General features: G+C 38.0%; 1 protein-coding gene across 4 annotated transcripts in view; it reads left to right on the top strand.

Annotated features, from left to right (window-relative positions):
* Positions 1–802: 802 nt before the first annotated feature.
* The window catches only part of LOC306853715 (teneurin-2-like), a gene marked incomplete at its 5' end in the record, with an annotated part of 227949 nt that continues 205851 nt past the window's right edge, over positions 803–22900 (top strand). For 2 of the 4 annotated variants that reach the window (XM_079391336.1, XM_079391334.1), the window contains 3 exons: positions 803–1031; positions 13050–13091; positions 15632–15907. In XM_079391336.1, coding sequence (XP_079247462.1) covers positions 803–1031; positions 13050–13091; positions 15632–15907 — 547 coding nt within the window. The remainder of the gene's footprint in view (positions 1032–13049; positions 13092–15631; positions 15908–22900) is intronic. The other 2 variants (XM_079391337.1, XM_079391335.1) reach the window with 1 other exon arrangement.

Below are 22900 nucleotides of genomic sequence, written 5' to 3'. Positions count from 1 at the left end.
CTCCCTGTTTTCCGCGGCACATCCAGGCATCTGTGATTATCCTCTCACGGCCACAGAGGGAGCTTTTCTCACTCTGTCCGCGATAATGAGGGAGAGACTCGCAATGCCCTCAAGTCATTTCCTTTCTCCTCCTCCTTCTCCTCTTTTTCACTCTATCACTCATTCTTCATCGGCATCATGACTTCACTCCTCCACACGTCTCAGTTCCTGCTCCACTATTTCATCTGTGATTATGGCTGTAATGACAGCTGCTTCTTTTTGTTTAGATGTTTCTCCACTCTTCTGTTTATGAATGCACCATGTAGCAAAGAGTTATTTTGGTAGCCCTTTTTTACAGTCCTGTTCTACAAGTACATACTATGTACAGTACTTATTATAACAATAACTGGGTAATAATTCCAAACCTACCCCTAAACCTAACCTTAACCTATGTAGTCATCTTATATTGCCCAGTGCTTTATTAGATAGGTACGCTGTAAGTACATGTAAGTGCACATATCAGTTCCGATTCTGTTTTTGCCTGTATTTTGGATGCTGTAGTGCTTCTGAAACGTCATTAGTCAGTAAGATTCTCTAGAAAGCTTATCTGGATGATATTTGCTTGGCTATGGCTATGTTGCTCCGCTGGCGAGACCAGCACTAACCAGCTCAAATCAGCAATCTATGCTGGTCGTTTCAGCAGGGAATATATATTTTGTACTTTATTGATTTGTGTTGTCTTCTATTACCAGGTGAAGGACTGTACAGCTGTTGAGACCTCCACCTTGCGGACTGATCTGATCATCGGGCTGCAGCAGTTGTCATGGATCTGAAGGAGCGCAGGCACCGTACACTGACCCACGGCCACTGTGGGAAAGATTTCCAGTTCACCACCTCCTCTCTGGACCACGACGAATGTCGCGTACCCACCCAGAAGTCCTACAGCTCCAGCGAGACCCTGAAGGCTTTCGATCATGAGTCACGCCTGCATTATGGGGGATGTGTGACTGACCTGGTGCATCATGAAGCAGATGAGTTCACCAGACAAGGAGGTAAAAACACACAAATATACCACAAAGTATGCTCATATATACAGCACATTTGCTACACAGAATTGGAAAATATAGCCTACAGGGTTCAGCCCTTAAGGATCAATATTTATTTATTTACTATTTTTAACAAAAATGAATACTTTTATATATTAAAGGATGCATTCAGTTGATCACAATTGACAGTAAACACATTTATAATGTTCCAAAATTAATTCTATTTTAAATAAATGCTGTACTTCACATGTAATGTAATGCTGGGCTTTACATGTAATGAATCTAAAATATATGAAAGTTTCACTTTTTGAAATGAGTTACAAGAAAAAATCTTTTCATGATTTTCAATTTCTTTGAGATGCTAATTTTTGTTATATATATTTCTTTAACGTGACACCAATGGTTACTGACAATTCAATACAAAACATAATTAATCATAAATAGAAATATTAAATATAAAATATATTGTAATATTTATTTAGTTTAACCATGAGTATGCTAACTAGTCCATCCAGTCATTTGAGTCTTGCATACTACAGTTAAAAGTATAAATGTATGAACCACATAAAGGTTGTGCAGTGTTTCAAAGGAAGAAAATGATTTCATTTTATAAATAGTCTGTGTTTTGTACATAATTTTGTACATAATAGTGTACTAAAATGAAATTGAAGGAAAAATAAAATCAGTGTGCTTCATTTTTCATGATAGCTCTGCTCTAAAAAGACTGTATACTGTAACTCCGCCAACAAAAAATGGTTCAGTCTAAAAGGCTGTTTAGGCAGTGTATATTCACTGTGTTTTGCTTATGCACAGCAGAATAAGAAAAAAATTTGACGTATCAGGAATCATCCTGAAATCAGATCATGATTCACTTTACATTCTCACACCTAGTTAGAGGCTAACATCACTTAATTTCACTCTTATTTTAGGGTACGGGCAGAGAAAATGTTAGGGTGATGATAGTGTGATTAGATGTTTTTGGACATGGATATCTGTGCTTCTACATGACATATGTTGTACAGTGAAGGTGTGAAACATAAAAGCAGGACAGTGTATTCAGTTGCAGGCCATGTCACCGGTAGCTAATCCCTCTGCTCTGTGTTTACGCATGCTGCTGGAGAAAAAAACGCAATCCGATCTCAGAAAGGTTACTTCTATTACAGGAAGTACCTCCAATTCCGCCCCCTGCTGCTTCAAATGTGTCACCAATTCCCAGCAGACTTTCCCTAGCCTGATGCCACTGATCCGCTGTCACCTGTTCAGTCTTAGCCGTCTTATAACTTACGTCGGTCGACCCACTTCATGCCTCAGGCTGTAGACTTGTTGCTGACTCTATGCAGGGATGTTCGGCACAGTGCCAAACTGCAGATGCATGCTAAAATAGCAGCAGGCCTTTGATTGAAGGTGACTGGCTTACAAGCTCAGACTCGACTGATTGGTTCAGATGCGGTCCCCCTTGTTTAATCTTTGTGTTTTACAACCCTTTTTGAATGTCTTTGATGCTAATAAGAGAAGTCAACCGCTTCACCTGAGGCTGGCTAGAAAAGGAAGCAGTAACCGGAAGAGAGAGCGAGTTCTATGGAGTCATGATGAGCAGGCTGCCGCGGATCCGGAGCGAAGCCACGGATGGGTCATCTTTGAAAAAAGCGGTGTCAGACCTGCGAGTCGTCCTCTGCGTGAGCCGCTGCCGGTGCCGCATTGATTGCACCCAAATGGATTCCAACTCGATATCATTGATCACAGCCAGACCAAGCGAAAGAGGAAGACAAACCCGCCAGAGAGATTGCAGCCTCTTTTCTCTCCCTCCATTCAACTGTTTCTTGCCACAGCACTTAGCCGCTGACAACAGATCCCAGAGCTCTCGCAGCCTGGGGTGGAGTGGCCTGCGGTCCCAGGGGAATGTGCGGTGACAGCGTCAGTGAGCAAGAATTAATGGTAGGTGTAGGGAACTGGATGGAGGGAGGACAGCTAGACAGACTGACAGGCGCAGCGGCTGTGGAGAAGCAGAGAGTTGGTGGCCGTCAGATTGATGCCGCTCGGCTACTTAAGGCGATAGCGGCTCACTGACTGCAGATGCATCCGTGGGAAGTGTTGCCACGGGAGACTAACAGCGTGCAGGGGCCATATGTAACAGCACTCAAAGGGCACTGCCAAATTACTCTGCTCTCTCTCGCTCACTCACATAGTCATCACAGCCCACGTTAACGGTTGCGCGGAGAGGAAGCGAAATATTACTTTTCAACTTTTTAAGAGAGCTATTTTCTGTCCGAGTGAACAGTCCAACCTTTCACTCTGACTCCATTTGGTATTTGTAGACGCTGCATGCTCCTAATGCTCCTCAGATTCACGCTGAGAGCAGATTTGACTCTTAATGCTCTACACTTTAAGTCCCTTTGCTCTGTGGGATATGAGGACATGCTCACATGTCAGGATTGTCAATCAGACAACATTAATACTGTACTTAAAGCATTCATGGAGTACTTTTTTTGTATATACTATGTTTTGTGTCTTTTAGAGATACTCTTGCTGCTTCAGCTTGCTCATTCATTCATTCATGCATGCATACATAATTGGTTGTACTTCTTTACAGTTAATATTTTGCCATCATCTAACACTCACTTAAAGGTAATTTAAATAAATAAATAAAAACATTAATTTAATTAAATGTAATTCTTAGCAAATATCACATCTATTTTTTCATACTGCATGATACAATGACAATTCACTTGTAGGATTTAAAACTAGTGATTTAGATTTTTTGTCATTTTTAGTTAACTTAGTAAAAAAGTGTTTTATCTATACAGAATAGTGTAACATTTTAATAACATAAATTGGTTAGTAGAAAATATGACAAAAAGTCTTAAATAATTAAGAAAATATATAAAAAATCAGCCAGAATTTTAATAGCAGCACATTCCTAATAACTTTATGCAGCCAATTTTCAAGTTGTAATTTTTTTTTAAAAGATCTTAGAGTAATTATTAAATCTTAGCAGTTTCATTAATATGACACTGAAGAAGAATAAAAAGGTAAATGTTCTTAATAATTTATTTATTTATATTTAGCCAGAAATTGTCTGTTACATTTAATGCTAAAATAATTGCTTAACTCAAAAATATTCAAACTGCATGCGCACACACAAAATGTGTCCACTTTTGAATTATAATTAAAGGATAACCCACCCAAAAATTAAAATTCTGTCATTATTTACTAACCCTTATGTCAATCCAAACCTATATGGCTTTCTTTTCTTTTTTTCCTGTGGAACATAATAGAAGATATTTAAGAATGTTGGTGGCCAAACACTTTTAGTTCCCTTTGACTACCATTTATATACACATAAAATACAGTAGAAGTCACAAGTTTCACTGATTAAAAAAAAATGCATACAGATTTGGAATGACTTGAGGATGAGTAAATAATGCCAGAATTTCCTTTGTTGTGCAGACTATCCCTTTAAGTAATTTGCAATTTGTTGTTAGGAGTGGCATTTTAGCCAGAACAGTGGAAAATTGCACTCAAAAGGGTTGTAAATGACATCGTATTGAATTGATGAGGTGAGGTAGATTCCTAGTATGCTGTGCTTTGATTATAATTGATCTAGCTACTTATTTCTATAAACAGATGTGTTAGACGTCTCAGTAATGGCCCCTCTTAGGTGAAAATGAAAACTGAGCTGGGCTCTTTGGCTCACTGGTGGCTCTCAAGCGTATGGTCCAGCTGCGAGCAGTAGGGCAGTAGATCGAATGTTCCATCACTCTCCGCCCCTCTATGTCTTCACACCCCTGCAGGGGCACATCTGCGTCTACAGAGGCACATCTGTGTCTGCACAGGCCTTCAGTAGAGACGGCCTGTCCTGCAACACCATCGACTGCAGCAAGCTTTTTATTTCATTGCTGTAAGCTTCTGTTGCTTCTCAGCATTTGGGTTAGGGGTACTATTGACAGCACTTTCTTTTTGTAGGGAGGCTAATTTAATTTGTTCAATTAGTGCAATTAATTATACATTTAAATAAATAAATAAAATGGTAAAAAACAAACTTTTTAATCAATTGACAGCCCTTCCTGACTGTATTAAATGTGCATCTGGGGCTTTTATAGACTGTCATCACTGGTCACGCCACACAGAATGACAATTAGTTGCCGAACTAATGAGTTTCACATCAGGAACTTTAGCGGTCTCTCGGGGTGTTTGTTTGGATCCAGTTTGATCCTGGATTTGTATGTGGGTTCTTGTTCCAAACGTCACAGGCTCTGTTGTGGATTTCGGAGGACCACGGCACCCTGCCTATCCCCTAATTCCTACTTTATGAGCTATCTAAAACAAGCTGATAGCTTGCGCGTGGTATTCAGAGAGAAGCAAGAAGGAGCTAGTCATATTCTGTTTAGGAGCCCCTCAGCAGTGACATTGTACTCGATTTTTCCCACTCCATCCCTCTCTCATCACCCCACAGCTGCTGTTTTGATGTGGAATAAGCTGTCAAGTCACGCATTTCATTGATTATTTTATTTGGTTGATTTTATGCTTTGTCGGGGTATTGCAATAAATCTCTGCAGGAAAATATCAAAGGGAGAACAAAAGAACCTGGCCGGTATTAAATATAAAAGACTGTGAGATTAAATGCAGTCTCTCCCTCTCTGTCTCTCGCTGTCCTCGTCACATTCTATTTCGCATTGCCCTGTAGCCTCGTCCACTCTCCCGAACACCCTGAAACTCTTTTCACATCAACCTTGAGACAGCTCAGAGTTTTCTTGTTTGCTCATTGATGGCTTGGGAATTGGTTTCAAGTGTCCCTGAAGCTTCAGGCACCGCCTCTGTCTGTAACTGCTTGTCAGGGCATACAAGCAAAGAAGTTAAATTCAAGGCAAATATTTTTATGCCTCGGGTATTTAATTAACCCCAAAAACATCCGAAATATGCTTAAACATTGATTCTTCGGACATGGAAAAACATTTTCCTCGCTACACTTAAAACGGTTCGCCCTCAGACCAAGTTCTTCCATTTTTTTAATTTGTATACATTATTTATTTTTATAATTAAATATAATTAAAAATGTGTGTTATTATTATTATTATAAATAGTGTATATGTAAATGATATATATTATATTAATTTAGTCTTTATTTAAATACTTTATGAAGTGTTTAATAGCTTATTTTCTGTCAGAACTTTTTGTCAATTCTGTCACGCATTTGCAACATTAGAAAAACAAAAACTTGTCAAAAGTGCAAAATTTCGCTTAACACTTAAAGATATTCTGTCTCACTATGGTACAAGTTCAATAGATCAAGCTGAAAATCATTTCAAACCATCCTGTAGTCTCAATTCATTAACTCACTGAAGTGTATGATACATTTTTGACGCATTATTTTTGTATCTGACTGTGTGACACATATTGAGTGATAGGCAAGGAAAAACATGCATTTTGTGAAAAGCTCAAACAGCAGGAGATTATACCCAAACATAGGAGAAAATCTTCTGAGCAGAGTAATCCAGCATTTATTTATTTATATGTATTTAATTTAATTTAGTTGATTATAAGTTGAATTATTTTGTTCTCCAGTTTCATAGTGTGTTATGTCCCAGTTCTCCGAATTAGCGTTTAAGAACTCTACATTTAACAATGCATATTTGGTATTTGGACAGTCTCCGCTCACTGCTGATCTTAGGTTGTACGTATATGCCAACAGGCTTACAATAATTGCATTAACACGTCGCTTAATCTTTTAAGAATTTAATATGGCATATTCTTGCTTGAAAGCCTTTAATCTCTTCTGGAATCTCTCAAGGCAAATGCACATTATGATCACAGCCAACATTGTTTCATTATGTTATCTTGATTCCCATGAGGGCTGGATCAATATTTAATTGTATATTCATATATGCACACATGGCCTCTGCTATTTAGTCCAAAGAACTTTTTTTGGTAGCAAATACTATTTCTACTACTATTTTTAATAATAATAACAGCATTTTGTTTTCATTAGTTTTATTAGTTTATTTTTTATTATTATTGTGTGTGCGTGTGAAAGGTGCCATACCCTTCACAGGCAGCTAGTTTAAAATTACAATAGCTTGCAGGATTGGCATGAGGCCATTTTACCTTTTATAAAGATAAGGTTAAAAATAGTGACTTTTTCTGATTGGATTTATGATCAAAGCTGCCGTAAAATCACTATAAATAAAACCTGTGAGCTCTATGTTAAAGCTAATACATTGCTTGGCAACTGCAAACAACTTACAGATAGAATAATATAGGTTACTAGTTATGTCCCTGTGGGTCTCGGCCCTCCAAGTCCTACCTCTGAACACCCTTTGTCCATGGCAGCCGCAGTGGGTGGTTGAGACGTCTAATGAAGGAGCTTACCATGGTACCAGGGCACCATATCCAAAAAGACAAGACTCAGTGGGCAGTCTGAGCCCTGAAGGCCATCAGGGGGTCAGCTGGTGCTTAATAGCACTCATGACATGCCGGTTAAACTCACAGTTTGGACAGCTGTGACACCTCTTCTGACACCAGCCTGCTAAGCTCTGTCTAATTGCAGATGGCATTCCCTGTATCTCTGAGGCTGTTGTTTTATCCCTTCGTAGGAAGGATTCTTTTAATTATTAAATGTTTGGTACAGTATAGCGTGGCTAAGTGGCTGCAATTTGGGGCACTTTTGCCCTTGGGTTCAATTATGCCACTATGCTGCTGAGCGCAGGGTATTTAATACTTTGTCAAATCCAGTCTTATAAAGCATCTCGCTCAGTGCCTGGAGACTCTCCGTAAAACATTCAGACATTTCTCATGTTTTTTTTTTGTTTTTTTTTTCAGAGGTTAAAATGACTGTGTAATGAGCAGCGAGCTTGTGGTGTAATGGGAAATACTGAAGGTCTCATAAATTTGAGATACGTTTTGGTGCTCTCTCGTTTGATTAGTAAATACAACTCAAGCTATTATGTCGGTGTAATGGAGTGCCAAATGCAGACAGATGTTTCGATAAAGTTTTCACCGCAAATTTACAAACTGTTAACCAGATGCCACCAATGGGACCCCAACTCAAATGGCAAAAAAAATATACTCACCTTTTTAGCGCTCCCCAAGGATTTTGATCTGCTTCCTTCGGGTCTTCAAACATGTCATGCTTTTGCAGCATATGTGATGGTGTTAATACCAAGGGCTTATGTCAGGTGCTTTATGAGAAACAAAATGGCTCCCAGTGGGGTCTGATCTATTTCTGTGGCCCAATTAAAAGGTGTTGAGTGGCCGTGCGGTGCAGGTGGCTCACATGGGGCAGGGCGTTTGACACTGAGGGCCCTGTTCTTGCTTAGCTGTTAACTCTATGTCCCAACATTAATGGGGGCCCTAATGATGTGCTATGCATCTTGGGAACAAAGTATGCTGCAAAAACTCAGCGGACGCCTACTGCTGAGCGTAAACCCTCTCAATTAACACCCTGCCCTTCTGAGACCACCGATGATAGCATGCCACCTACAGCGCCAGCACGCCCCACGCAGGATCTGATGTCACAGGGACAGGTAGGAGGCTCTGAATCAGAGAGTGTGCTAGATGTGATCCTCACACTTTCAGCCAAGACGAAGCGGTGGTTTCTGCTCGGTATCTGCAGTGCTGGGAGACCTTATTTTTAACGTAAGGTGTTAAAATATTGCACAATTTATGTATTAAAAGTAGCTAGTCGTGTCACATCTTGACATTTTATACTGATAACGATATTTTTTCTGTTGCATTTTACCAGCACTAGTTGAGAAAGTGCTTGTGTGTTTTAAATGTAGTGCTGTCAAAATAAAAGTATGTGTATATATATATATATATATATATATATATATATATATATATATATATATATATATATATATATATATACTTTAGTAAAACTGTTTCCATTTTTATGCTTGAATCAAAAAATATGTCTCAAAAATGAAAGGTTGTGTATGAATTATGGTGTAAAAAATTTTTGTACCTGTATCTGTGGCAGGAGCTGATTTCCCATGGAGAGCAGTATACCGTCAGTCAATTATGGAAAATCTGTATCTCTATCAAATGTAGGTGTAGCAGTCCCGAGCGAATGATGGAGAACCCAACTGCGTCTCCATAGTAATATAATTATAGAGCACTGCATTAACGAGTTGCTTAGCGAGCACAATACAGTGAGTGTTGAATAAGAGGCAAATCTGAAGGGGTGCTGATTGATTGAAGGTGTCATGGTTGTGTATAGTACGTGCGTGAGCTGAGAAAGCAAACGGACCTGGGTGTAGATATCTAGAGGGATGCAGACAGCTGTGTCATTTCATTAATGGCGCCACAATCCCACGATCCACTTCATAGCATACCTTGCCTAGAACCCAGAAGGCTGACCTTGATTTATGTCCTTTCCCTCTACATACCTCCTTTTCTTTATATCAGGGTTTATTGGTCCTCATATTCTCTCTTTAACTCTGTACACTGAAAACAAATTGGTGCAGAAACAATTTTCACTTTGAAATTGCTTGTAAATTTTATTGATTACAAAGAAATAGCAAGTAACTGTGGAAGGTTGTTTCTGCCACAGGATAAAAATAAGATTGTGACTTTTTATCTCAGAATTGAGATTTAGATTTTTTTCATTCTACATTTTTTAAATAAACTTTTATTTGTGAGATATAAACAGAAAATTGTGAGATGTTTTGAGAAAAAAGTCTGAATTGCAAGAAATTGTGAAGCAAAAAGTTTTTTTTAACTTTATTATTATTCAGAGAAACAATTCTGAATTGTGAGATGTAAACTCAAAATTAGGAGGAAATAAGAATTGTAAGATAAAAAGTCGCAATTAACATTTATTTATTTATTTCATGGTGGAAAGGGGGGGGTTCACATTGAATTATTATTATTATTTGTTACATTTTTATAATTTACAGCAGATACAGTAGCTCTAAAAAGTATTTTGACATTTAATCCATACTTTAAAAAGTCTGAATGTCAGAACTCTGTTCACTTTTTTAGTCAACCAACAAGGTTGGTGTCATCCAACCAAGATATTCTTGTGAAATTGGCTCTATAAATAAATCTTTAAATAACTATAAATTAAATGTCACTCGGTTTGATATTTTAACACAGTGACAATTATTCATTTTAAAATATGCCTAAAGTGTCCAAATGCTTTTTGGATTCACTGCCTGTCATTTCTCCTACATATTTTATGTAGGCGTGACGATTTAAAAATGGTGTACCCCACACTCTTCCCAAAAGTTTCTTTTAAAAGAGGTAAAGTTTCAATTAGTCAAGTGGCAGATTTAAATAAGTTTCAGCCAGTGCTCTTATTCTCGCAGGTTCCCACAGAGTCCCATTTCCTCAACGCATGCCTTCAGTAACAATAATAACCATCAGCCCACAGAACATGAACAAACATGCAGCACAAAGACGCTCTCTGGAGCAGGTCCATTACCCGCCATCATCAGTAGTGGGGTGTGGGGGGTTATAGAGAGACCACAGAGAAGCATGCAGATCTAGACGCACAAATCACATCCTTCTCCCTGCTGAAGCGGAGGTCTTTTTATATTACTCAAACGGCCAATCAGCCCCCTCTCTCGGGAAAGTCAAATGCTTCTTTTATGGGTCTGATGAAGCATAATGACCAGCGGACAATTTCCACTCTTGGGGCCTAAAATGGGATTTGAGTCAGTCCTCGGGGGCGTGTAAGGCCCCTAAATTACCTCAGTGTGTGTTCGGGCACCTGTAAAAGGCTTTAATGCAAAAAACACAGGAGAAACACACCTCCAGCCTGGATACAAGCACTGGATGTCAAATTAGAGCCTCTAAAAGCCCCCTTTTTAAGACCCTACGCAACCCCCCTGTGGTGTTCAAAATTATTGAAACTAGTTCTGAACTTTTTCTTAAGACATATTAAACTAATCTGGCATCTAAAATGTAATGTGAAATGAAAGATGCTGGTAAGGTCACAAAGTCATTTCTTAGGAGTTATGGATGCATGAATAGATAGATATGTAGATATAGAGATAGATCCATTACTTTAGATCAGTTGACAGGTCTTTAAATAACACCATCCACAACTGTGAACTCAGATCTGCACAGATGGCGTCTTACTCAGCTGTACATATGTAAAGTGCACACACACTGTTAATCACTGTGATAATGTATCACTTTTCTCTCTCTCTCTCTCTGATGTTTTTATTTGCATTTATATTTACATTGATTCACTTGGCAGATTCACCAAAGTTGCTTAAAAATGCACATACTGTTGATGTAAGAGGATGAATATGTTATACCTCATATGCACCGATAAAGCTGGAATAGCCAACATCTAAGAGCTTACAGACATGACACTCTGTTAACTAACCATATCTGAAGTATAGGCTGCTGGAAATTTAGATTTGACATCACAGGAATAAATTACATCTTCAATTAAAATATAATTGAAAGCAACTATTTTACAATTTAATAATATTTGACAATATTATTATTATTATTTTACTGTATTTTTGATTAAATACTGTAAATGCAGCCTTGGTGAGCGTGAGAGACAAATGTCATAAACATTAAAAAAATCTTACCAAACCCCAAACTTTTGTATTATAAAATATTATATTTTATGTGCAATGTATGTTCGGTCGAAAATTGTATTAACATCAAATTTACAGTATAATACCATTCTGTAAAATACCATTAAAACAATTACAAATGTAAATCAAACTACATCATGGGTTTGTGCATAAGTTGCAGTTTTATTTCGGCAAATTATTTGTGAAATATAAAAAATATGACCTGTAAACAGCATATATTCAGATGGTGTTGCTGGTAAACATTAGTTCATTATAAAAACTGTGACGTTTTAGACAACTACAGAACAAGGACAAATTGTTGCTAGCTGCAGGAAGCATGACATGTAAGAATTGAGACTACTATTTGAAGACCAGTGTCAGGAGAAGAGTGAGCACAGGAAATAGAAATCCAGAGGTCAAGAATGCGGTGGCTCTTACTGCAATCACTGACAGAACAGGTGAAGTGAAGTGAAGTGTGTGCAAGGAAGAAACAGGCATGATCCCTGATCAGAGGAGCTTATGAGAGACATAAAGTCCATATTATCAGAGGTAATGAAGAGTATGTAATTGAGTAAACCCACAGGAGAATATGAGTACCCATGTTGTAAAAAGCACTGCACCCAGTCTAGCCAATGTGAAAATCTGAATTGTTCAAGAAATGAGAATGAAACACACACACACACACACACACACACACACACAAGTATGTTGTATTTTGGAGAACTTTACAAGAACATATTGAAGTTATGAGACATTTTGATGACATTACAAGGTCTTGAAGATTTTTTTCTGCCTCTCTCTGTGAAAGACCACCTCCTTTGGGAGTTGTGATTTCGACAGGCTTTGAGTGTGTTTTTGGGATCGGTCCCCACTCCGGGAATGATTCCCAGTTTGAGAAAAAGATGGCCATTCTTTTGGTTTACTATGGTATTTTTCCATCTGGCAGTAATAGAAATTTGTAAACATAAGAAGGGAACAAGATGGTCTGTTTCTTCACAGTCTGCAGATCTCCATCAAATGTTTATATACGTCTTCATGCATATAGTATCTTGTCTCTGTCTGTCTGTCTAATCTATTATTTATATATAATTGAATGGCATTCATATATTTTAACTATGATTTTAAAAGTGTAAATACATTTTGAGCCTCTGTACATTTTATGAAAATATGATAAAAAACATTTGTAATTTCACATATCAACTTAAATGCAAGCTGCATACTCACAAATGCTACATCTACACACACACACAAATCTAGGAATACAATTTTTGTGATTTGCTATCATTTTTATACAAATCTGTTTATTCTTTTGTGTGCTTTTACAAAGAGCTATAATAAACAGTCTACAGTGGGAAAACCTATTTGTGAGGTGTTGGAAGAAATGTTAGCAGTGCAGTATTTCATTTAAATGTGATAAATGTATGAGGTAAAATGCGAGGACGTTGGGCATTAAAGATGGTGTTTTATGTTGTTGTTGCCCTCGCAGAGTACATGGATCTCTCCCCATTCCTGAGCTACTTCATGTCAGGTACAGTACGGTCTGACTAGACTGATAGCAGTACTAGTTGTGTTTGTAGCATTACTAGTAGTAGTTATTTTGTAGCTGTGTAGTTATATTACTTGTTGTAAATGTGTCCAGTTCTCACAGCATACAACTTAAGTCATTTTGAAAAGCATAATTATCTTCGAGCTACTACAGTCAGAAGTGTCTTGTGTTTTATGTCCAACCACCACATAGTCAGGAATAAAGCAACTATGAAGGTCGCTTGATTTTTACAATATCGATCTCAGCCGCTGTGAAGATTCCTGTCTTAAAGAGTGGTAATGAATGAAATTACTTCTTCATTTCTTCATACAGCTGATTGGAGGGCATGCATTGACTGTTTTAATTACTGGAGAGAAGAAATTGGTTGTGCATGCCTTATCCTTTAATTGTTTTTTCACAGCCTGTCCTTAATTGGGACTCCGTTGTGTTTATCGATTCAATCTGATGTGCTTTCATTTGGATGACGTGCACTATGTTCATATATATTAGTTAGCAGAGGGCTTGTGTCCAGCTCTCTGTGAATGTGGTGAGTCGAGGTTTTGTGTGCATGAGCGCGGTCACACTCATCAAAGTAGGAGGTGTGATGCTGTGAGGGAAATTTCGCAGCGGGTAAAGAGCTGCAGGATAAAATAGGCCCCTTAGCCCTGCACCACACATAACCTGACGTCTGAGCTGACGTCTACTGATTTGAGCTGTTAAACCTCAGGCTCCTGCTGCCCCCCTTTGCTTTGTGAGTCTCTGCCTTAATATAGTTTGAATGTTCAATATATTTGTACTGCATTTTTCACAGTACATACTGTATTGTTCCAAAGCAGCTTTACAGAATAGTGCATATTCTGTATAATTTACAGAATAATAATTATTTGTTTGTTTGATATCATTTTTAATGCAAAAAAGGTTGTATTGTTAACATTCCTTTTAGCTTTGGACTTTGTGTTGAAGACTTTGAGGCTGTAAAATGTATAATGGGGTGAAATTTATTACATATGAAAGTTTTGATTAAGTGGTAAATTAATTAGTGATACTTGTATTGTTATAGCATTATAGTTAAACTTTTTTTTCTTATGTTTTGTAATACTGTGCATGCAGACTTCATTATCGAACACATGCATGTATTTCAGAACTTCTATTTATTTATTTAGGTAAAGGATTGGCATGTGAACGGGATGTGGGCAGGATCAGTGACCAAGTTCAAGACAAATTTATTTTCAATAATGATTATAAAACTATCAAAACTGATTGCTTTATACTGAAGAAAAGTTTCTTCACAAGGTTGAATACATTAGTATGAGCATAATACATCTATGCACATTAAAATTGACTTTATCGGCTTTTTAACTTTAAATAAAAGTTCATTCATTTCACCAGTTCATTACGGAAGGCAAAAGTATTTTAATAAGAGGATAGTTTTTAATGATCATAATGTTTTGATGTGAAATACATTCTTTTGAAAGTACAAATAAAATTGTTAAGAGTAAAAACTATTGTTTTGGCCTATCTCTGCTCCTTCTTTGTGTCTAGAAAAAGCAGCCAATCAATGACGAACATTGAAACAAATACCACTGATGTTTTATGATTTGTGGTAACACAGAAAAACTAATATGCTAAATAACACTCCTTAAAAAAAACTAAATATTATTATAAAATTGAACACAATAACCGAAAACAAAGTATGTGGCCTTCAAGTATTTCTCAGTTAAGTAACCATTACTCATGCAATCAAGTAAACAATCAGAAATCATTTAAAAGCAATGAGTTGTTTTCAATATTGTTGTTTGATTAAAATTAATGCTGTAATTCTGGTCTGGTATCATAGTACTTACTACCAAAGCATTGTACAGTCATGATATCCTGTGTTTTATGTCCTGCCAAGTGATAGTTTTTAGTTTTGGATGTTATTAGAAAGGTTTTATGCACTGTCTAAAGCTAGCTCATTAGTTTAGTTGGTTTAGTTCATTAGTGTAGCTGCAGTGTGTGTAATTGACTTGGGCCCAATACCAATTCTATTTTATACCCGTTAGGGTTATCTTCATTTGAAGGGCTATCTGGCCCTTCCCCTTACTCCTACCCCTCCAACCAAAAGAGAATCCGGACACCCCTACCCCTTTTGGGGGAAGTCGTGGCCTAATGGTTGCGGGTCGTGGCCTAAAGGTTGCGGGTTCGAATCTCAGGTTCCTTGAGACCCTTGAGCAAGGCAACGAACCCCTAACTGCTCCCCGGGCACCACAGCATTGGTGCCCACTGCTCTGGGTGTGTGTGTGTGTGTTCACTTCTCACTGCTATGTGTGTGCACTTGGATGGGTTGAGTCAGAGCACAAATTCCAAGTATGGGACACCATACTTGGCCTCATGTCCTTTCCTTTCCTTCTTTTACGTGAACGCGCAAAGTGGAGGGGTAGGGGAAAGGGGTAGAAATGGAATTGGGCCTTGATTTCTTCACAGGATGAATCACAGCTGTCTCAGGCCAGTCCTTCCATACGAATTAACAACTGACTGATCATGCTTTGTTTTTACCACTTTAGGGAACTTTACTCTAGCTGAGCTAGGCATTTGTGAACCGGCCCCGCATCAGAACGCGTACTGCCCAGACATTGGCCTCTTGCAGCGCGGCTATTCTCTGAGCGCCGGTTCCGACGCGGACTCCGACCCAGAGGGCCCGATCTCACCGGAGCAAGTCATCCAGCTGTGGGCCGGCCACAACATCAAGTCCCGCCGCAGCTCTGGCCTCTCCAGCCGGGAGAACTCTGCTCTCACCCTCACCGACTCCGAGAACGAGAACAAGTCTGACGACGAATCAGGTGAGAGATAGCATGCGAGAATTAACAGATCAAAGAGCGAGTGTCGGGTTTACGAGAAACCGAGGGTGCGAGAGAAATCTTTAAGGTGTTTAGAGTGTAAGGTGTGTGAGAACAGTTGCCAAAAATGTGCAACGTGATAAAACATTCACTTTTATTTGTTCTACTCGTTTAGAGCTGAATGAATTTCATTTTGCATTGCTCTTACCTGGGTGTCACTGTGCATCGGTAATCATTTCCCAAACCACATCTGCTTTTGCTAGTCAAACTGCAGTGCTTTAAAGCTAATCTGCCACTGAAGACGTGTATAAATAGATTGGATACAGCATGACATGTCGCATTCAGTTATTATAAAAAGATCATACACCGAAAGAAGTTTTAAAAATGTCAAAGGACACATGTTCACCAAGCGAAAACATTGTGGTTTTTCTCCCCCCACGCATTTCTCCACACATCTGCCTGCATGGATGTTATTGTTGACGACTGAATACCTCTCGGTACCTTTCCTGGCAGGAATTCCGCAACATGTTCCTCGATTCCACACTCCTCGTTTATTTGGTGGCATCTTAAATCTTAGCATAGTTTGTAGAAAGTGTCAGAGTAGGTTAATGAAAAGACAAAAACTCCTCCTAATTAATTGAGTTCTCACCGTATCAGAGCTCAAACAGATCCGTCAGCCGTGAATTCTAGCATCGCACAAACTCGCTCTGACAATTTATCAAACTACTCTACAGCTATTAAACACATAAAGAAACACCTTGGAAAGCAGTCGTCTTCATCTCGCCAGCTGATAATTGCTTCACAGATAATTGCCAGGCTAATCTCCCGGCCGCTGTTTCCTAGTGCCGTCTTCGGTTTTTACGGCACGGGAAGCGCGTGGGCACAGCATGTGCCAGTCACCAGATCGCATGCCTGTCTGCTCCGACAGCAGTGGACGCGAGCTGGACACGTCTCTCAGTGCGGCGCCGTGGCTCATTCCCACTGAAATCCCAATTAAACGTCGCCCAGGCTGTGCCTGATAATCTGTGCAGGATGAGTGAGTCACAGAGGAACCGTCTATTGTAAATTTAAGACTTTTTTTAGAGCTTAATAATGTGCTGCCTTGTACCAACAACAATAATACTGAGATTTAAAACATATAGTTAATCGATACGTATGACTTATGATGCTTTTTTAGGGGACCAAGCACCGACTTTCAGCTTAAAGAGAAAAAAAAACTAAAATAAATTTGAATTGGGAATAGGATGCTTGAAATATTTTTGCAATATTTTGCCATATAAAAAATATTAAGTAACCATGCTACTTGTTTTGGGCTTATAAAGATAAGAATGCACTATGCTGTTCTGAATAGCATACTCATTAGGCGATTGGCATACTGTTTCAAACTAAATCAGTATACTATTCTAAATAATACACTAGAATACAACTCGTATTATTTCTGTCGTATAAAGAAAAGAATTCAGTACGACATTTCTAATGACCTACCTGCATGTTTCTGTTATATAAAACACATAAAATAGGAAATCAGCATGCTATTTTGAATGGCATACTGCTATCAGAGACTATAAATAAATAAATTACTAGTTACTAGAAATCCTAGCATACTTAACGAAATTAATACAATATGAGATTGGTATATAAGCATTCTACTGCAGCTTCTGTCATATTTTCATATGTTTATATGAATTATGATATTCTTAATAGCATGCTAGCATACTGCTCTTACAGTTTCTGCTATATTAAAGTTAGAAAATATGAATTCTGAATAGAATAGAATATAATTCTACAATAAAAATATTTGAAGAAATTTAATTCAGTAGACAATTAGCATACTACTTACTGTTTCTGCCATATGAAATGTATAAAATATGAGTTCGGCATGCTGCTCTTGTAATTCGGTTTGTGATTGGCATACTAGCATACTTCTCTTATTATTTCTGTCATATAAAAGGTACTATTTCTGCCATATACTCTAACTACATAGTAACAGTATTATGCTTATTAAATCAGGCTGCTAAGAGCCTATCAAAGTTCAGATGGTGCTATTTTAAATTGTGATTGGGCAATCATTGTGAACATCTACATATAAGTACAGTGATTCTATAAGGTTTATTTTACCCAGAATTTGCCTTATGCATCCTTTAGACCTATTATGTTCTCCACACATGTTCTTGGATTGTTGCTTGTGGCTATATATATACATATGAAAAACTTACATGCAAAACTAGATAGGGTGTGATTGATACTTCTGTGAGTCTGTGCTTGAGAAAATCAAGCTTTCTTGAAGCTGAACTGAATTAGAAGCGGGGTATTGCTTTCAGTGGATGTGTTCTCACAAGGAAGAAAGCGTATGTTCAAAATAGAAGCAAGTAAATCTGTCATTTCTGTCTTTCCACTTCTAGCACGCTTTGAAGCTTCACCCCTATCTTTGCCCCTTATCTTTTTTCTTTCACATTTTTTGTGCACGCTGAAACACTTCAATATACTTCTCTCTCTCATCTTCCTCTTTTGCCTTGTTATAAGGATGTGTCAGCAGCACCAATCTCTTTGAAAGACAGGTGTCACTCACAAAGGGAGAGTGAATGGGGTCAGAAGAAAATTTTCATCCATTATCACCCTTCGTCTGCCTCTTTCCAAATACTCTCCCAGACGTAAATGCAGCTTTCAAACGTCTACCACCCGCTTTGACTAAAAACATCCATTTGTGCTTTTGAGATGTTAGGTCTAGACATGGGCTTACTAGTCAAAATATGATTGGGCGCAGAGTCAGAAGTTTTTGAGATAAAAATAACAGTCGCTCTTCAAGGTTCTGCAGATAAAACAGCTTTTACTGAGCAGTACTGAGCTTTAATTATTTGTTTTGTATTATTTAATGTATGTTAAAATTGATACAAGTTATTCCAATGTGATGCATATAGTAAGAAATATAAAGAGCCTTTTCTTTGTGAATTTAAATGAAAACCAGTTCTAACCTATTCAGTATATGATGTTGCAAGACATGTAGGAGGTTGTAAAATACACACCGTCAAGTACGATACGATACGATAAACTTTATTTGTCCCCGAAAGGAAATTTGTCTCGGGCAAAGTGCTACAGTGTTGTTCTAGACAATAATACATACAATAATAAACCAAACATTAAATAAGACAATTAAGAGCAAACATTAAGAGTAAATAATGCAGAATTGTGTTCACTATTCATCAAGTCTGATAATTGTGCCATATAGAAGTAAAAAAAACCCACTGGATGTGCAATATACATTATCATGCTTTTAAATGTATCTTATGCTCACCAAAAATCAGTAATGTAGTAAATTTGTATTCTATATTTTATGAATTGTAGTTTATTCCTATGATGGAATAGCTGAATTTTCAGCAGCCATTCCACAGTTTGTGCTGCTTGATATTTTTGTAGAAATTATGATACATTTTATCCCCGGATTCTGGGAAATTATACATTTGAAATGATAAAATGATACATTTTATCCCAGGATGCAAGTTCAGAAAAGCAGCACCATATTATTTGAAAAAATAAAAATAAAATGAAATAAAATCTCCTGTAAAGTTATCAGTGTTTTTACTTTAACTTTTGATCATCCTTGCTGAATAAAATGATTAATTTCTTTAAAAAGAAATGCATTGGTGCATATAATTGACAGTATTTGATATTTAATCAAATTTATTAACAGCTATATTTTATTAGATATTGCATATCACAAAAAGCCAGTATGGTCTGTGGTGGTAACATGTCCAATTAGAGCTTCAATAGTGATCTTTTTTATACAAAATCATCATTACATAAAAGTTGACTTTTTGATTTTCGCAGCGGCTGCAGTGTGGATATTAAAAGTTGGCATTTGAGACAGTGTGATACGGATGACTATAGCCTTGTTCAGACCCAAATCCGATTTTTGTGCATATCTGTTTGAAACGGCAAATTATCATATGAAATACGGTTTTTAAAAATCCATTTTAAGCTACATTCATTTGGGGTCTGAAATCATATTCAAGTCACATTTCTGCAAATCTGTTTCAGTCTGACTGCTTTGAAATGATTTTGTGCCACAAAAAAATCTAAACATGTAAGACATTGCTGTAGGAAGCATGCTGAAAGTCATTTCAGAAACAAAGTTGTTGTTGTGAAGTGCAGGTTGTGCAGAAAATAACAATATACTGCTAGTCGGCCTGCTCTGCACACCTCTTTGAATTCTGAGACCAGCGTAGAGAATAATGCTGCGCATACCTGCCACCCACGTTTCTACTGCTGCTAAACAGAGTAGTCCAGTGCCGCAGCTACATTGTCATGTTGTTAGACAACATCTGTATTGCAAACTCGTCCATGTTGCTGCTGTTGCTGTTTTGACGTAGACATTTTCATTGCCATAGAAACGAATGTAGCTAATATTATTTTTATTTTAAGTCAGTTATTTAAAAACTTTGATTGTTCTAATTTGAGAATGAGAAATGATTAGTTGACTGCTAGACTGCTAGTTGATCAGACTAGTTCTGAATACACAGTCTTAACATAACACGGCTAATGCAACCAGCCCAAGTCTTATCATAATGACCGTGATTTGTGAAGTATCATAATTAATGTCAAATCCTGAGTGTCTCCAGATCAATGAAGGTCTAAGAATACCCAAATCTCCACTATCCTTCTAGAAATGAGATGTTTCAACAAACACAAAGGACTTTTTGGTCATTTTAGGTCCATTTTAAAGAAGGAATAGTTCACCCAAAAATAAAAATTCTGTAATTATTTACTCACCCTCATGTTGTTCCAAATCCGTAAGACCTTAGTTCATTTTCAGAACACAAATTAAGATATTTGTGATGAAATCCAAGTGCTTTCTGGCCCTTCATAGATAGCAACGCAACTAACACTTTCGAGGCCCAGAAAGGTAGTTAAGGACATTGTTAAAATAGTCCATGTGCCATCAGTGGTTCAACCTTAATTTACAAGCAGAGGAATGCACATGTATGCGACACAAAAGAGAAGAAATCGTCATCATAAGATTAAGGTTGAACCACTGATGTCACATGGACTATTTTAATGATGTCCTTAGTACATTCCTGGGCCTTGAACATGGTAGTTTCGACTCGTCTCACTTTAAAAGAGTCAATAGTAAATTAAAGAGTTCGATTCCCTCTGGGACAGATAAAACAAATCCTTATTCGACTCTTGTTGCTTATCAATGGCGTCTCTTCCATGTGATCCTCCTGGAATATTCTCCTCACTACTTTTTGATGCCGGGTGAGGTGCACAGGGAGCTTGATAATGAGGCCAGGTGATTGTCTTATTAAGCAGGCTGGATGACTGGAAGCCTCTTCAATTTGAGTGACTGATTAATGCCCACATGCTACGGCTCCCAGAGCAAAGAGTCAGTGATCTTTACGTGTCTGGGTCTCCATTACGCTGCATGGGTGCCGTCATTTCCTGCTGCCGTCTCTGTAGTATTTAACTCCAGTATTTCAAGTGAATTCAGCTGTTCATGGAGGTGCGAAGTGGTGGCCGGCTGTCCAGACGAGGTTGTCTGTCATTGCTGCACTCTGCAGCATGTTTGTTTGCATAAGTATTTGTACTCCAGCCAGATAAGAAATTATCCCATCATTCGGTTGCAGTCCCATGCGAGATGCGTTTGGCAGCGGTTCGGCGATCAGCGTTTTGCATCACGTTCGGTAAACAAAGCCACCTTGGCGCCCCATGCTGCGAGAAGAGCGGGTGGCTTTTGTTTGCTGGATTATTTGTATTCTCCCTCACTGACCTGCGTCACTAAGCGTTTAAGAAGCTTTGTTGGGGACTCGGAAAAATTGTGTTTTCTTCTTGATGTTTCTTCGTTTTCTGTTACAAGACATTCAAGATAATTAAGTTTGAAGCTTAAATGATTCCCTGTTGTGTGTGTCTGCCTGTGTAGGAGGCATATGATCATAGACGTGCTGCACATAACAGAGGATTGTGGGACTGACCATTACGTTTCATTATTACAATAACTGCAATCGTTTTCCTTTTTTTATCAGCTTCACTTACTCTGAATGAATAACCATGAATCATGCTTTGGTTAATGCGAATTTTGCAACGACGTGGGGGCGGACTCGCATTAAACCAACAAGATTGAACCGAACCGATCGTGGCCCTTTTTGCAGACGTGTAGAGCGAGTGAGATTTGTGCCGAAGATTATGGTATGAATGAGGCTCTCTGCAAATAACTGCAATCAATCCTGTAATGGGAGCATCAGGAGAGGTCTTGTTAATAAGGAAGAAAAGAGCATCAGTAGAAGAAGAGAGAAATCAAAGTTGCATGCTGGGATATTCATATCTTAGAGAGGAGACTGGAATTATTTGATACTTGCTGAAATGAGTTGACTGCATGTGGGCTAAAGGAACACCGTACAGATGCATGAAGGGGTTTATGTGTTTGCAGGATGTGTTTAATGAATATTTCGCTATTTTGCATGCGCTGCTGAAAACGGATGCTGATTGGTAGGAGAGCTGTGGGAATATATTTCTTGAAATAATGTTTTAACTTTCTTTGAGGTCAACTCAAATTGAGAGTTTTATTGCACAACTAATGACCCTCAATGAAACGTATCAGCTTTTGCAATTATTTCTTAAACGCGTTGACTAATGGAAGGGCCAGTCCAAGTTAAATACCAACTACTCATGAACTTCAATTCACTTCTGCTTTTTCCTCGCCGGATTGTCCTTTGCCATTTACCAATGTTTAACCTCTTATCTAACACTGAATAGAAACAAGAAGTCAATAAACAACATTCAGATTTTCATATGGCCGGTTGTTGACAGTGAAGTGGATAAAATCATTTGTGAAGAAGCCACTCTCTTTTCTGTCAGAACTGTTCAGAAGTGAGGTTGAGTAAAAGCTTTTTGTGAATCTCCACAAAGGTCGTATTGACCTCCTCCACTAAAGTTGTAAAGAAGGGAAATGTCATAGAATAATTTGTCAGAAGGTAAACAAACTCACACATTTGTGCCAGACAA

The sequence above is a fragment of the Barbus barbus genome (genome assembly GCF_936440315.1).
Source record: "Barbus barbus genome assembly, chromosome: 33".
Classification (NCBI taxonomy): domain Eukaryota; kingdom Metazoa; phylum Chordata; class Actinopteri; order Cypriniformes; family Cyprinidae; genus Barbus; species Barbus barbus.
Note: the sequence above shows the minus strand (reverse complement) of the source record. Positions and strands in the feature narration are given on the sequence as shown.